The sequence below is a fragment of the Sorex fumeus genome, unplaced genomic scaffold, assembly GCF_029834395.1.
Source record: "Sorex fumeus unplaced genomic scaffold, SorFum_2.1 ptg000098l, whole genome shotgun sequence".
Classification (NCBI taxonomy): Eukaryota; Metazoa; Chordata; class Mammalia; order Eulipotyphla; family Soricidae; genus Sorex; species Sorex fumeus.
The window spans coordinates 34,779,860-34,797,073 of record NW_026606155.1 but is presented as its reverse complement, the minus strand read 5'-3'; the positions used below and the strand labels follow the sequence as shown (position 1 = coordinate 34,797,073).

Genomic DNA, 17,214 nt, shown 5'->3' with positions numbered 1-17,214 from the left:
GCCAATGAGCCATCCCCTGAGATCTTATACACTATTTTCAATGTAAGATGTTTATCCATATGTAAAATGACTATAAATGATAGTAATTTATAGATAATAGTAATATGAAAATATTAAATGGTATTGATTTTCTTCATTTTTTTTTAAACAGGGCCAGCATATTTCATTAGCACCTATACAAAAGCTTGAAGAAGCTTTGTATGAATATCAACCATTGAAAATAGAGACCTGTGGACCACAAGTTCCAGAGCTTGAGATGCTGGGAAGACTTGGGTAAGTGCCTAGAAGAACTTTTCACTGATGAACCATTTAGATTTTTGTTGTTACTGGTTTTAGCTTGCATCTTTTAGTATTCTTAGCTGTTGAGTTTATAGAATGTTACTTTCAGAAATAAATGATGCTTAATATAATTAAGTTAATAATAGTTTTTCTCTAGTCTTATTAGCCCTTTTGAGATTGAGATTGCATTTTCTACTTTAAAGGCTGCCCTTGGCAAATGTACTGAAGTAGTTGCTCATTTTCAGTGCACTGCATATTATTATTATTTTTAGAAATTAGGCTTACTTGAGAAAGGAGTTGGAAAATTATTTTTTTCAAAAAGTACAATTGGCCTATTATCTCAGTAGCCATATATACAAATATCCAATTTTAGAAGTAAATTTCTGATTGTGGCTTTTTTGTGTGATGGAGATGCTAATGATCAGCCTTAGGTGAGTGAGTGGATACTTGTATAGTCAAAAACTACAGGGATAAACTCACTGGGTATTGCAAATTATATCTTCCTTTGGCTTATCAACCTAACCCCAAAATTTTTCTTAACAAAACAAAAAAAATAGCGTAAAAAATGAATACAATAAGACTGAGTAGTTAGAAGTAATTTAAAAAAAAGACTCAATAGCAAAAAAAAATTATGTAGATATAACAAAATCCCCAAGCAGTTTATAAAACAAAATCTTAGATAGGATGCAGATTGTATTAAATTTGAACATGGAAGCTCAAAGGTTAAATTACTATAAAATGTTGAAAAACCTAAAACCTCTTTTAAGTCTGAAATAATAAATTAATCAAGAAATTGACTTGAATGCTAAAACCAAATCTTGAGAAGGTGATACAGGGTTGTGTGATATAAAAAGTTAGAGTTGAGGGGCCAGAACAATAATGCATCGAGAAAGTCACTTGGCTCGCATGTGATCCACTGGGTTCAATCTCTGGCAACCTGTATGGTTCCCAGAGCCCTACCAGGAGTACTGAGTGCAAAGCCATGAGTAAGCCGTGAGCACCACCAGGTGTGGAAACCAAAATAAATAACCCCCTGGAAACCCCCCAAAATTGGAAGGGGACCATAGAGATTGTACAGGGATTCTGGTGCTTGCTTTGCATATGTGGCTCACTGCAGTTTAATCCCCAGGACCACATATGGTCTCCTGAGTACTACCAGAAGTGATCCCTGAGCGTTGAGCCAGGAGTAAACCCTGAACACCACGGGGGTCAGAAACTGCCCCTCCCCCGCAACCCTTCTGACAAACAAGAAGAGAACCATTTATTTCTTATGTTTTACTAGGATAGCAAGAACCGACATTCTAAAATATTCTTTAAAATCTCTAATATTATAAAAATTACATTTGGACGGAGCGATAGCACAGCGGATAGGGCGTTCGCCTTACAAGCGGCCAACATGGCCGACCCGAGTTCGATTCCTCCGCCCCTCTCGGATTGCCCGGCAAGCTACCGAGAGTATTCGATATGCCAGACACAGTAACAACAAAGTCTCCAATGGAGACGTTACTGGGCCCGCTCGAGCAAATCGACGATCAACGGGAGGGCCTTTACCTTTATCTTTACATTTGGACAGGGCTTGAACATTGTCCCATCTAGTAGGTGGGGTGCTTGCCTTGCGCGTGGCTGACTTGGGTTTGATCCCCAGCATCCCATATGGTTCCTCGAGCCAAGCTAAGAGTGAACCTTGAGGGCAGAGCCATAACTAAACACTGAGCATCGCTGGGTGTTGCTCCAACACAAAAATAAAACAAAAAAGAATGGTTATAGAACAGGCTATACATAATGGCAGTGCACGTTTGAAATACATGACACATTTTAGTACAGAGGGTATGAAGAAGGAAAAGCTCTCAAATTAAATAAATGTGAAGCGGTGAATAGTATCTTGAGATAGACTGATGAGTTAAATATATTTGATATATTTAAACATTAGAACAGTTGCTAAAAATATGAAATAAAGAGAGATAGTAAGGCAATGGCAGAGAAAATAGTTACATTCTAAAGATACTTTGTGAATGATAAGAAGCAAGAAAAGAGGAAGGCAAAAAAAGAAGTGGGACAACTAGGAAACAAATAGCATAGTGATGGATTTAATCTTAAATATATTGGTAGTTACATTAAATTTCAGTGTTCTAAAGCAGAACTAGCTTTTCAAAATAACGGAAATACTCTGTGTCTGTGCTAATATAGTAGCCACCTGTTGCAATGAATATTTAAATATGCCAAGGGCAGTTGAAGGATTGAATTTAGAGTTTTATACAGTCCAATTTAATTTAATTTCAATAGCTTATGGCTAAGTACTACCATTTTGGATAGCACAAGTCAAATATTTTGAATAGTAGGAAGAGATTGCCAGATTGAATTTAAAAAGTGAGAACATTAAATGTTTCCTTGAAGAATGAAGCATTATGTATAAGATAGATTTTCTCTGAGCTCTGAAATTTTTCTAATTTCTTGAATTGATAATTTGTTGTTTTTACTTGTAAGTATTTTAACCATTATCTCACCATAGCATTTTTCCCCCTTCATTTTTTTTCTATTTCACTTCGAGATTTTAGTTTTATACATGTCAGACTTTTTGATTTGGTTTACAGTTGTTGGACATCCTGTTTTGTGTCTTTCAGTCTTTTCTTAAATTTATGTCTCAAGAGTTTTAGACATTACTTGAACTTAAATGAAGGAAACTAGTTTACTCTGTTCTTTTGCTGATAGTAATTGACTTTCATTAACCATTGACTATTTCGAATACTGTTAGTTACAGAATTTAAATAAGTAGACTTCTGTTCCTTTCTACAAAGGTTTTATATACTATATCTATACTATTTCATAATGAGTTATGAAAGCAAATTATTCTCATTATAAATAAACACATAGACATTAAACAATGATATTTGAGTAAGTTCAGCCATCTGTGTATAAATAATGGAATTTATAGATCTGTAGCACTGTCCTCCCATTGTTCCATCGATTTGCTTGAGTGGGACCAGTAATGTCTCCATTGTGAGACTTGCTGTTACTGTGTTTGGCATATCGAATACGTCATGGGTAGCTTGCCAGGCTTTGTCGTGTGGGTGAGATACTCTCGGTTGCTTGCTGGGCTCTCTGAGAGAGGCGGAGGATTCAAACCTGGGTTGTCCGGGTGGCCTCATGCAAGGCAAACACCCTACCGCTGTGGTATCGCTCCAGCCCAAATTTCTAGAGAGACATCTATTTAATGTAGATGGTTCATTTGCAAAAACAGGATATATCTCATAACTTGCCCTCTTTAGCCTTGAGAAAAGGGAGTCTTCCATGGCGGTTGGTTTTGCAGGTTTCTTTTCATTTTGGGACAATACTTTATGGTTTCTTTTGTTAATGCTTGGGATCAAACACGAGCCGCCTGCAGGCAATACATTACCCTGTCTTTGGACCACCTCCTTGGCCCAGTTTTGAATTTTTTTGAGCTAAGATTCACTTAAGTAGTTTCTTCAGTGATATATTGTAGCCCCATCCTTAACTGTCGAAATAACCTAAACTGATTTCTTGGGCCACAATTTCAATTTCCCTTTCTGGAATTGTTTTGTTTTGGGGTCTTACCTGTTGATACTCAGGGTTTACTGCTGGCTCTGCACTCAGAAATTACTGACTGTGCTCAGGGGACCATGTGGGATGCGGGGGAATGTACTCACTGTAGTTGTAGTATTCTTTGACCCCAAGGAATTATTATTTGATGCTATGATCATTCCTCCTAACCCTTTGTTACTTTTGATCTAAGAATCCATTTTTACTGAATCATTTACAGAAATGTTTAGAGAGAACCTGAAGCCGTTACTGTTCATTAGCTCTTCAGAGAATGATTTATTATTCTCAAAGGTGCTCCTTTTTAAGGGACAAAGTAGAATGTCCATCAATTCTAAGAGTTATCTACATCTTTGCTAGAAAATTGTATCTAATCAGCCCTAGATATCCCTTTCCGATGTGCTCTTCCTCTTAACCTCAGTCCTCTACTATTCTTCTTTTCCTTTCGGAATGGATTTTTAAAAATAGATATGTTGTAGCCGAAACAAGGTCAGTTTCTCTAGAGGCAAGTAGAGAATAGATTTAAATACCTCATTTTCATTTTATCTGCCTTGTAATCTGTATGACAGGATGAGGTTAGAACAGTACATTTTTAACTATAGTTTAGTTGCTGCAAAATGTAGCAATTTTTATGTAGTAGATTTTGAAGTGGGTAGCTTAAGGTCTCAGGAGATCCTCTGTTTTCAGAGAACCACATTTTTACCTCATGTTTAACTTTGACTAAATCAAAAGCACATTGCTATGCTATGTGATTTTTAATATTTTGACAAACATCTTTTAAAGTTACTTGAGCTTGGGAAGAAAATGAAGTGCAAGTGAGAAATTCTCATTTGATAAGGTTTTATATGATATATAGTTATAGTTCAAGAAGCATTGGCAGTAATTTTGAATTTGCTCAAGACATTATGCAAAACTTTTCTTTTTTGTTAATTCTCTGCTTGTAGGAGCAACCATTGGTAAAAATTAACTGCTAAATGAAATTCCCTAGACTATGACTTTAGTGATAACTTTAGTAAAGTGTCATTGATTAGCATTATGAGTTTGTCTTTCTAATAATAAACTGGCTTTCTGGTTTATATATTCACCATCAATCCAGAGAAGAGTCATTTTCTTATAGAAATTGAGCATTTGTCATTTTTATTCATGGACTCCAAATGATTTTAGTAAGTATACTGTTTTAAATATGCATGTGATTTGTTTAAAGAGCTGTTCATTTGTGATTCATTATCACTGTATCACTGCATCACTGTTATCCCATTAATCGTCGAATTACTAGAGCGGCGCCAGTAATGCCTCCATTCATCCCAGACCTGAGATTTTAGTAGCCTTTTCTTACTCATCTTTTCCCAATGATTAGAGGCTCTTTCAGGGTCAGGGGAATGAGACTCATTGTCATTACTGTATCTGGCATATTGAATACGCCACGGGGAGCTTGCCAGGCTCTGTTCATGAGGGCGGGATACTCTCGGGAGCTTGCCAGGTTCTCCGAGAGGCAAAAATGGGTAAGAAGTGTCTTATAATGTGTCACCTGGCCGCTTTGGAAAGCAGCCTGGAGCATGACGGTGGTTGGCCAGTGGAGGTCGACTGCCGGGGCTGGGTCCCTTGGGGTGGGGAGGATTCTCACCTGCCCAACAGCCTGGTGTGAAGTTCAAGCCTACTATAGAAACAATTAAATGCTTGATTTAAAAGGTAAACTATCTTTAATATATAATTTTATTCAGTTATCCTCATAAATTTAGTGAAGTGTTTGCTACCAGAATTCTATAAAATAAATGTTTCTTTTCCTTCTACATTTGAATATTTTGTTTATATTTTCCTTTTTTCCAAGTGATATAGTTTCAGTGTTTACACTACACAGCAAAAGGTGCATTTTAACATTTTGGATTCTTTTTTTCTTTTTGGGTCACACCCGGCGATGCACAGGGATTACTCCTGGCTCTGCACTCAGGAGTTACTCCTGACGGTGCTCAGGGGACCATATGGGATGCTGGGAATCGAACCCGGGTCGGCCGCGTGCAAGGCAAACGCCCTACCTGCTGTGCTATCGCTCCAGCCCCCATTTTGAAATTTTTTCCTGTAAACATTAGTTCCTTATCCGCATGTCATTTAAAATTTTTTTTTCTGGGAAATCATGGTTCATGAGAAGCCAGGTGCCTTGAGATTTTTTTCCTCCTTTAAAAAAATAACCCTCTCCAAAAGTTGTAGTTATGATTCCATTATTAAAAAAAAACTTTCAGTTTTATGACACACCATAGCTTGGTAAGACACCGGTGTTTATCCTTTTGTTCCCACCTCCGTAAAGATTCTCTGTTATTGACCCAACTTGAACAAGATTCACTAATTTCAAAATCTCTTCCAGATGAATTACAAAGTTTTAAATGTAAAAAAAAAACCTGTAAATAAGTGAACAAATATTTGGAGAGTAATTCAAAACCCAGGATCCATAAAGGAAAATACTGCATAAATAATAGGATAGCATAAATATTTAAAGCTCTCAGGCAGCAAAAACATTCCATTAACAGTGTGGAAAGGCAAATAACAGCAACAAAATCTAGAATCAAGAAAATCAAATGACAGAAAAGGGCTAATACTCTAATCCCATGGGGTTGCTAAAAGTTATATCTAGGTGTGCACTCAAGTAGAAAATACTGCCAGTGTCCCAAACAGATAGTTTACTTAAAAAAGAAAAAGAGGCATTGGAACAATAGTACAGAGGGTAGGGCGTTTGCCTTGCACGCGGCCGACCTGGGTTTGATTTCCAGTATCCCATATGGTCCCTCGAGCACTGCCAGGACTAATTCCTGAGTGCAGAGCCAGGAGTAAGCCCTGTGCATTGCCAGGTGTGACCCAACCCCCCCCCCCCCCCCCCAAATAAAAAAGAATCAGTAAACATAAGATTTTAACTCACTCATTGAGATAGTAAAATTAGGACTGGAGAGATACTGCAGCTGGTAGGGTGCCTACCTTGTACATGACCCATCTGGAAAAGTAAAGCTTTATTTGGTTAAGTCATTCCATTGTAGAGTAAAATTTAAATATTTGTTTCCTGTAGGACACTATGATTCTTTGTAGTAACGTGTTTTTGGCCCAATACACTTAATAATTTGTTTATTCTACCAGTTACAGTTTTAAAAATTTAAGTTGTAATGGTGATTTAATTTTTTGAGTCCTTCATAACCAGATGATACGATTGTAAAATTATTGTAAAATGAGTGATGAAAAAATTCCATGTGATAAAGATAATATTGAATTTACTCATTTAATTAGAACCTGATATTCATTAGAAGAGAATTCCTAGGCTTTCTTGGTGTTTTTAGACTGCATTGATTTTTTTTTTTTTGGTGCAAAATTAACTCACTTGTTACAAATCTATTACTATTCCTTTTCCACCATAGCTCTCCAACACTTGTTCCCTTTTGTTGCAAGCCATTTTCTAAGGTGCCAGGTGATAGTTCATAGTTCAGTTTGCATTTCCCTAAAAATTGGTGATGATGATTATTGTTTAATGTCAACCATCTGTATATCCAGTTTGGAGATTTGTCTACTTAAATCTTCTGCCCAGTTTATGGTTAGGTTCATTTTTGTTATTTTTAAATTGCATATATATGTATATATATATATATATGTTAGATAGTAAGCCTTTGTTACATGTATGCCATGAAAATGTCTCCTGTTCAGTTGGCTTTCTTTTTAAAATTTGTTTATATTTTCTTTTTCTATAGAAAAGCTGTTCAGTTTAATGTAATCCCAATTGTTTGTCTTTAGTTTCATTTCTCTTGTAATTGGAGTTTTTGAACTATACCCATGGCCAGTTTGATCTCCCACAGTTATCTGTAATGTTAATGCAATGAATATTTTACTTGCTAATTTTTAGATACTTTATGGTTTCATATCTCACATTGAGAATAAACCCATTATAATCTATTTTTACATATGGAGAAAGAGACGTGTCCAGTTTTTTTCTCTTGTATGTGTACCTCCAGTTTTCTCATTACCATTTGTTGTGAAGACTCTCCTTTTCTTCATTTTGTTGTCTTGAATCTTTTATCATAAATTAAACATCATTAAATGTGTGGATATATTATTGTGCTTTCAATTCTATTACATTGATTCCTGTGTCTGTTTCTGTTTTGTCACAATACCATATAGTTTCAATTACTGTTGCTTTACAGTATTACTTGAAATCAGGTAGCATAATGATTCCATTTTCCTTTTCTTCCTCAGGATTTCTCAAACAATTTGAGTTTTTTTAAAATAATTCCATATAAAACATAGTATTATATGTTCTCCTATTTAAAAATACTTAAAAAATTACTTGAATTTTGACTGAGATTGCATTAAATCTGTGTATTGCTTTTGGTTCAATGGACATTCTGACAGTAATTCTTGACATCTTTATATAGACTGTCCTTCTGTCTCTTAATGTCTTCTATCTCTTAATGTTTTATTGGGGGGGGTTGGAGCATACCCCGCAATACTCATGACTTATTTCTGGCTCTGTGCTCAGGTGTCATTCTTGGTGGTGTTCAGGGGATCATATGCAGTTAGGGATTCAATTGGGGTCAGCTATGGTGCCAAAGATTGAACCAGGGTCAAAAGAAAGCATCTTATACCCTTAACTCTCTCTCTGGTCTTCCCTTCTTTTTTTCCAGGACTGGGGTGGGGGTTAGTGGTGGTGTTGGACAACCATTCCAGGGGATCACTTAAGCAAGGCATGTGCTCCACCACTCAGTTATTTCCCTGGTTCTTGTTCTGCAACTTTAGAATTGTCTTAAAGTCTTTCAGCTTTCTTTGTGAAGTTGCTTTCTAAATATTCTTTGAAGTACAGTTATCAAAGTATTCTTTTCTTAATCCTTCTTTATTATTTGAACATAAGAATACATCAAATTTTTTTATATATAGATTTTATAACAATCCCTGTGCTGTAATCATTGTTTGATAATAACTTTTTTTTTAGGGGACCTCCCAAAACAGTGTTCAAGGGATGTTGTGGGAGGGAACTCTTGGGGTAATGCTCCACTAACTAGGCAGGATGGTTCAAAACTAGGGCTCAGTGATTGGTGCTTTTCTAGCCCAGTGGTCCTGGAGGCTATCAGGGTTGTGCCTGGTGGTTTACGGAGGCCATGTAGAGCTCGAAATTGAACTTGGGACTTTGCTCATGCAAGGTGTGTGTTCTTGAACCTGGACTGTCTCCATAATCCTTTAATGACTCTGTGTGTGTGTGTGTGTGTGTGTGTGAGAGAGAGAGAGAGAGAGAGAGAGAGAGAGAGAGAGAGAGAGAGAGAGAGAGAGAGAGAGAGAGAGATCCTGAACCTGGACTATTTCCATAATCCTTTAATGACTCTGTGTGTGTGTGTGTGTGTGTGTCAGGGGTTAATTCCAGGCCTCCATCATGCAATCATGCATTCAGCCATCTTTCCAGTCCTTAATAGAGTTCCTGAGGTTTTTATTTTTTTAAAGTGCATGTGTTGTGCCAGAGAGATAGTACAGTGGATTAGATGCCTTGCACACGGCTGACCCAGATTTAATCCCTGGCCCCCCATATCAGGCTGTATGACCAAACAAACAAAAAAGTATGTGTGTGTGTATTATTTTCAAGTAATAATAGTTTAACTTCTTTCTCAGTCTGGAATTCTTTGATTTCTTCTTTCCTAACCACTCTAAGAACTCTATTAGTTAAACCTTGTCCAAAAACTTTCAGGTTTTTCATTATTGAGTATGATATTAGATGTGGGTTTAAAGTATATGGCTTTCATCATGCTGCTCTGTTACTTCTATTCTCATTGAGAGGTTTTATGATAAATTAGACATGCCAAATACTTTGTCAGCATCTAGTGATACCATGTGATTTTTGTCTTTTATTGACATAATATGTTACAGTGGTTGATTTGCATGTGTTGAATCATCCTTGCAAAACTGGAGTAAACCTCACTTGATCCTTTTGATAAATTTTCAAATTCAGTTTGCTAATATTTTATTGAGAATTGTTGACTAAGTGTTGATCTGAGATATTATTTCTAGTCTTTCTTTGTGATGCCTTTTATGGTTTGGCTGTCATGATAGTGTTGGAATCATGAAGCATTCATCTTTCTCTGATTTTCCAATCTGAAGTCCAATCCTAGAATAGACTTCTCTGAAATGATAAAAGTCACTGGCAAACCCATCTGATATAAGAGTTTTAGATAGATTTTGGATTTCTGTTTCAACTCCATGCGTGTGATAAGGTGATTGGGTTTTTTATTCTTGTTTCAGACTTGGTAAACTGTATTTATCTAAGTATTTACTCATTTCTCCTAAGTTAAGTTTTCTTAAGAGGATCCTAATGTTTGAGCAGAGAGTGGCAGGATCTGCACCATCTTTCGTAGACCCGTTCTGCAGTCCAGGCTTTACCTGCTGCTTTAGATTAGCAGTTATCCCTCTGCTGTTGTATAATCTTGATATGCTTTTCACCTCTCTCAGAGAAAGTACAAAACAAGAGAAGAGTGACCCAGGAGTTAGGGCTATGTGCTTTGGTCACTTCACAGTTTCAATAGTAACAGGTGGATACAATGAATTGATTCTCAGAGTCTAGAGATGTTTGCAGTAAAATAAATTTTAAAATGAAAATGAAACACCACCCTTACAGGGTGCTTTCCATTCAGGAGCTCTAGGCTCTTGACTAGAGGCAGGAAGCACCAAGGGTGAGCACAATTTTAGCAGTTGCCTGAGCGTGGGTAGAACAGCTGCCTTGCAGAGTATAAGGTGAATTGCAGAGAGGAGCCTCTCTTATGAAGAGGCCATTGATAGAACACATTTAGTCCTCAACAAGCTCCATAGAGCCCAGGCTTGAACTCTAGCAGCCTACACCTAGGAATCACAGATTTAAGTCGTCAGGCTCCAGGAGCCACAGAATCTCTCTGTGTGTCAAGCAGCAGCAGGGATATGGGATATCTCCCCCAGCTTTTGGCTGTTTCTTAGCTGTTTGGTATTTGCAGTTGCTGGTGTCAGTCTACTCCTTTGGTCTTCTGCCATGGAGCTCTCCTCTCTCATGCTCCACTGTTCTCTGGAGAAAAGGCTCTCCCATCTGCACCAGACTGTGCATGCTGCTACCACTATTCCCAAGTATCAGAGTTAACAAGATGGGCTTCATCCCTGTAGACTTGAAAACAAGACTGGAAATTGCAGCCTCCCTTCCATTTGCAAGTCACAGAGACCAGTGTGGTGCAGAGGGAGATCCTGTTACACTTGTTCCCATACTCCTGTATCTCCTATGAAGTCTTTGCTCTACGGGTGAGTTATCTTCAAGTGATGAATCCTGGCATGGATTTCCTGGATCCTAAGTTTCTACATGACTTCAAAGTATAAATAGGTGCTCTGCTATATGTGAATGTAATTTGGGAATTTTTTCCATGCCCTTTATACTGTTAGCAGAACTAGGTTCCTTGCATGTGTCTAATCAAGCACTTCCACCTACTGAGCTAGTAGGAGGAAGTCTTTCTGTTAGAGTGGAGAGGGAGTCTCTCCAAAGTGGTGCTCAGGCCCCGGGGGCCCACGAGTGTTTTTCAGCTTACCAAGCCAGTGTTTCTATTCAAGGGCATGAGAATGCAACACTGCTCAGGTCCCCTGGTGCTGGAAGCCTCCACCGTCCCCTGTGATATTATGGGGACCTTGTCATACCAGGAACCAAAACCTGGGTCAGTGCATGCTAGAATTCTATCTCCTAAACCCAGGAAAGTATGTGTACATTTCAATTTTTCAAAGAAGTTTTGTCTGATTACGTTTTGACCTACATAGGTATTTTTCCGTTTTATTAACTTACAGTGATCTGATTTGGGATCTTAATTAACATCTGCAGGATTCCTCTTGCTATGTAATAAAATCTCAGGAGTGAAGTGTATCATGTTATATATTATATATCAGTGGGTAGGGAATTATGGAAGAAAGAAGAGGACTCAGACTTAAGGGCCATCTCAGAATTTTACCTATAGTAGATGAGGTTTTTGTTTGACCTACTTTTCCTTTTCAAAGTATTTTCAGTATTTTTGTCAGCATTTATGTTTCTAAGTAAACTTTTGATCCTAAGTAAACTTGGTAGTTTATAACTCTTTCGAGTTTTGTGTACTTGTATAACTTCATAATAAAATATTTGAAACCAGCAAAGCAAGTCAACACCTAGCAAAAGCTTAACTAAGATACAACCATGCCTATACCCTGCATGATAGCCACCTGCTACATAATTTGAAATTTTACTTGGTATTACCTTAAATTTATTAACTGGTTAGATAGTAATTGGCATTTTCAAATTATTGAGTTTTTATGTTTTTCACTTTTAGATTTAAATTTTATTATTTCATACTTATAACTAATGTACCTAGGTTTAAAAAGATTAATTTTCAGGTTCTATTAGGATGTTATGACTTACAAAGCTGTTTATAATAAAGTTGTTTCAGGCACACAGTGTTCCAATACCAACCCCACTATCAGTGTCTCCCTCCTTCCATCAAGGTCCCCAGGTGCCCTACCATGCCCTGGGCATAGAACAAATTTATTTCATATTACTTGCTCCAGTAAAACTTAAAAGAATGACAAGTGGAATTATCAGAAAATAACTCAATAAAAGTCAATTTGTGATGACTGATTGCTAAGTAATTTTAACCGGTATGAATCACTTAATCACTTAACTTCCTGTTAGTCATTGATTTGCTCGAGCGGGTGCCAGTAACGTCTCCATTTGTCCCTGTCGCGTGCTAGTGTAGCCCAATGGCATCTGTTCGCTCCGGGAACCGATCGTTCATGATCTTGACGAAGAAGTCTGACCATCTGGTAGGTGGGCGGCCACGCGGTCTTCTGACATCCTGTGGAATCTAGTCGGTAACAGCTCTAGTCCAGTGGTCGTCTTTAAATCTCATTACGTGACCAGCCCATCTGATTTTCGACACCTTGGCAAATGAGACAGCGTCCCTGATTCTTGATCATCGATGGATGTCAGAACTCCGGATTCTTTCTCTCATTTGAGTGAAACATGATATTCCAAGCATAGCTCTTTCTATTCTTCTTTGGGAGACCTGAATAGCATTCTCATCTTATTTGCGTAGGGCCCAGGTCTCTGAGGCATATGTTAATGCAGGAAGAACAGTGGAATCAAAGAGATGTGCCCGGAGCCGGAGGTTCTTCATCCTCTTAGCTATTTCTTCGACGTTCTTGAAGGCGTTCCAAGCCGCTCTCTTCCTCCTGCGCAGCGCGGGTGCCAGGTCATTTGTCATGTTGACCTCTTGACCTAGGTACACATAGCTGTTGCATTCGGAGATGGTCGTTCCGTTGAGAGCGAATGGGGCGTCAGGAATGAGGCTGTTTCTCATAAACATTGTCTTCGTAAGATTCAGCTGTAGTCCTACCTTTCCACACTCACGGTCAAAGTCGGCCAGCATTTGTGCCGCTTGGCTGATGTTTGGTGTTATTAAAACAATGTCATCAGCAAAGTGGAGGTGGTGTAGTTGCTGACCATCTATCTTCACTCCCCTTCCTTCCCATTCCAGTCGTCGCATGATGTTCTCGAGGGTGGCACTGAAGAGTTTCGGTGAAATGGTATCACCCTGCCGCACCCCTCTCTTGACATCAACGATCACTTCTTTGTAGAATGGTGAGATCCTGGTAGTGAATCCACAATACAGCTCATGGAGGATCCTGATGTATTGGGCTTGAATGCCCTGATTGGCTAGGGCTTCAATGACCGCTTCTGTCTCAACAGAATCAAAGGCCTTCTTTAAATCAATGAACGTTAAATAGAGCGGCATCTTGAACTCCCGAGAAACCTCAATGAGCTTGGTTATCGTGTGGATATGGTCGATGGTGCTGAATCCTTTGCGGAACCCGGCTTGCTCGCATGGTTGTCCTTCATCTAGTGTTCTGCCAATCCTATTTAGGATGACTCGAGTGAACAACTTGTAGATGACAGATAATAGGCAGATAGGGCGATAGTTGCCAATGTCATGGATGTCTCCCTTCTTGAACAGTAGTACGGTCCTGCTGGTTTTCCATTGGGACGGAACCTTGCATTCAGGCAGGTAGTGAGTGAAGAGCCGAGCCAGTGTATTGATGAGTACTGATGGCAGGTTCTTCAGGTGTTCAGGTGTGACCTTGTCTGGGCCGGGTGCTGTTTGTTTCTTTACCAATGAGATGGCGTGTCAGATTTCGGAAGGGAGAATGGTGGGAACGACATATCCATCCTGTGGAATTTGGTATGTCGGCAAGTGGACATGGCTATCGAAGAGATTTGAGTAGAAGTCATGGATAATCTTCTCCATTGCCGTTCTGGAGGATGTGATGGATCCATCAGGACGTCGGAGGGCAGTCATCTTGGTCTTGTAGTTGGCGAAGAACAGGCGGGCATTACGAATACTTTTCCCGGCTTCTGCCGCATCTACCAGTACTTCTGCTCTTCTCTCTTTAAGGTCTTCCTTGATCGCATCTCTGTACTGCTTTGCGAGCTCGGACCGGACGTTAGCTTGCGGTTGCCTGAGGCATGCGCCAAACCACGCTGGCGAATTAGCTCAAGAGTTTTCAAAGATAGGCGATTTTTTGTGGCTATCTCTCTCTTGGCGTTCCTCGCACATTCATGGAGGTGCTGAACCAGTCGATCGTATTCCTCGTCAATGTTGTCAACAATGGCATCTTCCCATGTTGCCGCAATAGTACCAAAGAGTTCCCAGTTGGTGGTCATTCTGGGAGTTCTCTTTTTGAACTTTGCAGCCCTTTCTCCCTGCTCTGTGAAGTAGAATTTTGCATAAAAGAGACGGTGGTCCGATCCCGTTCGAAATTTTGGGACAACAGCGACATCAGTCAGGCAAAACCATCGATTGAATATGATGTGGTCTATTTCATTGTGGAATCGTCCAATGGGAGACTCCCATGTCCATCGTTTAGATTCTGCCTTCTGGAACTGTGAGTTACCATGAATGGTCTTGGTCGACATGATGAACTCAGACAGTCTCTCATCCTGTTCGTTCCATTCTAGGCCATGGGTCCCGATGTGAAGTTCTTCAGCTGATCTTGGTCCTATCTTGGCATTAAAATCACCCACAATGATCTTGTAGAAGGTGTGGTCTTCTTAATAGAACTTATCCAGCTCCATGTAGAACTTCTCGATTTCTCTTTCATCATAATGAGATGTTGGTGCGTAGACAATGAAGATAGAAACTGCAGGCAGTGAGCCACATCTATTCAAATGTAAACATCCGATTCGGGTTGTTAGGCATTCGAATGAATCAATGCTCTTGGCCACGTTTGTGTTGACAAGGACACCAACGCCTCCAACACCTCTATTATCGCATGTTCCGAGGAACAATTCTTCTCCAGTGTCGAAAATGGCATGGTGAGATTCGTGCCTTCTTATCTCGGTCAGACCAATGATGTCGTACTTGATCATTCGCGCTTGTACCATCAGGTCCTCGATGGATGCATCTGATGCTAGCGTACGTGCATTGAAAGTACAGACGATCATTTTTGTCTTCCTTCGTTGTGGCAGCCTAGGTCGGCCTTGAGATTTTGTTGGCCTTTCCTTTCTCATCCTTCTCAGTGCTGCCATGTCAGTGAAGCCTTCAGGGTCAGGTGAATGAGACCAGTTGTAGTTACTGGTTTTTGCATATCGAATACACAACGGGTAGCTTGCCAGGCTCTTCCGTGCGGGCGGAATACTCTCGGTAGCTTGCCAGTCTTTCCGAGAGGGATAGAGGCTTTTGGGGCGACATGTAATCACCCTTGTAGGTGTTACCATATTTGAACCCTATCAAATACGGTATGACAATTCCGGAAGATGGGTATTTAGTGTCAACCGGTATAAATAAGATGTTAATTTATTATTGGAAATGCATAAAATCCTTTTGCAAGCTAGGAATAAACAAACCTTTCTTAATCTAGTAGAGGGCAACCATATGCACCATTAGTGAGCATTATACTCTACTACATATTGGAAAGTTTATCTTGTCTTTTAGAGAAGCTCTTTTAACACTTCTTACAAAACTGGTTTCAAGACTATGAATTCCCTACACTATTGCTGTTGCCCTTTAGGAAGCTCTGTGTTGTTCCTTCAAATCTGGGTGATAATCCAGCTGGATAGAGTATTCTTGATGATGTGTTTAATTCGTTGGTTTGTTGTGCTATATTCCCGATATTCTTCTGACTCACAGTTATTGATAGCTCCAATGAACATCTTATGGACTTTCCTTTGTATGTAAGTTCCTCTTTTGATCTTGCTGCTTCCACTATTGTCTTTGGATTTTTTTTTAGGTTTGTTTTTTTTTTTTTTTTAGTTTTTATTAGCTGAAAGTAGACTGTAGACCAAACATGATTGTCACCCATTGCCTCTTTTGGATTTTGTTATTTTGAATACAGTGTGTCTTGGGAGTTTTTCTAGTTGAGTCTATTTTCACTGGGACTCTTTGGGTCTCTTGGATCTTGGTGCCTATAAACCTCAACTCTGGGAAAGGCTTATTGATAATTTCTTTAACTATTGTTTCTTTGCCTTCCTCTTCCTCTTCTTCTGGGACTCCACTGATTCTCGTATTGTTCCTTTGGGACTCATCCCATAGTTCTTTGGTATGCTGTTTATTTCTCTTCAGACTTATTTTCCATCTTTTATTTCCTGGTGGTTTTTCCCTTCTTGTCATGGGTCTCCATGATCTTCAGATCAGCTTCTATTATTATTCTCTTCAGAGCTTCTGTTGACTTTTTGTGCGGATAGGTTGCACACTCAGTGATGCTCAGTACTTAGTCCTGTCTCTGCACTCTGGATCACTGCTGGAAATGCTCCAGGTACCATATTGGGTGCTTGGAATTGATATTGTTCCTTTTGAACTTATCCCATGGTTCTGATTTCTATTTTTTTCCCCAAACTATTTTCCACTCTTTCCTAGCATTTCCTCTTTCTCATCTTAGAGCTCCTCTGTCTTTTGCTCAGCCCGTTAATTTGCTCTTCAGAGCTTCTGTTCATTTTTTAATATCACCTGTTCTTTATTTCTGTCATTTCTGATTGTAGTGTTTTTTTTTTCATTTCAATTCATGCTTTCTTGTGCTTTGCTGACTACTTGTGCAATTGTTTCTTTGAACTTGTTAAATATTCCCATCATAGTTTCACTAAAGACACCAAGGATTTACTTATTGGTGTTGATGTCTTTGGTGACATTGTTTTCACTGATTGAGGTTGGTGGGTTTCTACTGTCTTCCTAGTTTGTATTCTAGTGTTCTTGCAGTGTTCTGGTTTAGTCCCAATGACATCAGCTGGAGATTCTCACCTGGAATTCGTCACCTGGGATGGTGAATTAGGAAGAAGGTCTAGTGTATCTAGTTGATTTATTTAACTCAATTTCTTGGGGGCATCCCCTTAAGTGAATTCATTTTACCTAA

At 39.0% G+C, this 17,214-nt stretch overlaps 1 protein-coding gene across 1 annotated transcript in view; it reads left to right on the top strand.

Annotated features, from left to right (window-relative positions):
- Positions 1 to 17,214, top strand: part of MNAT1 (MNAT1 component of CDK activating kinase) — a 217,937-nt gene that overhangs the window by 160,068 nt on the left and 40,655 nt on the right. The window contains exon 7 of the mRNA XM_056133839.1: positions 152 to 273. Coding sequence (XP_055989814.1) covers positions 152 to 273 — 122 coding nt within the window. The remainder of the gene's footprint in view (positions 1 to 151; positions 274 to 17,214) is intronic.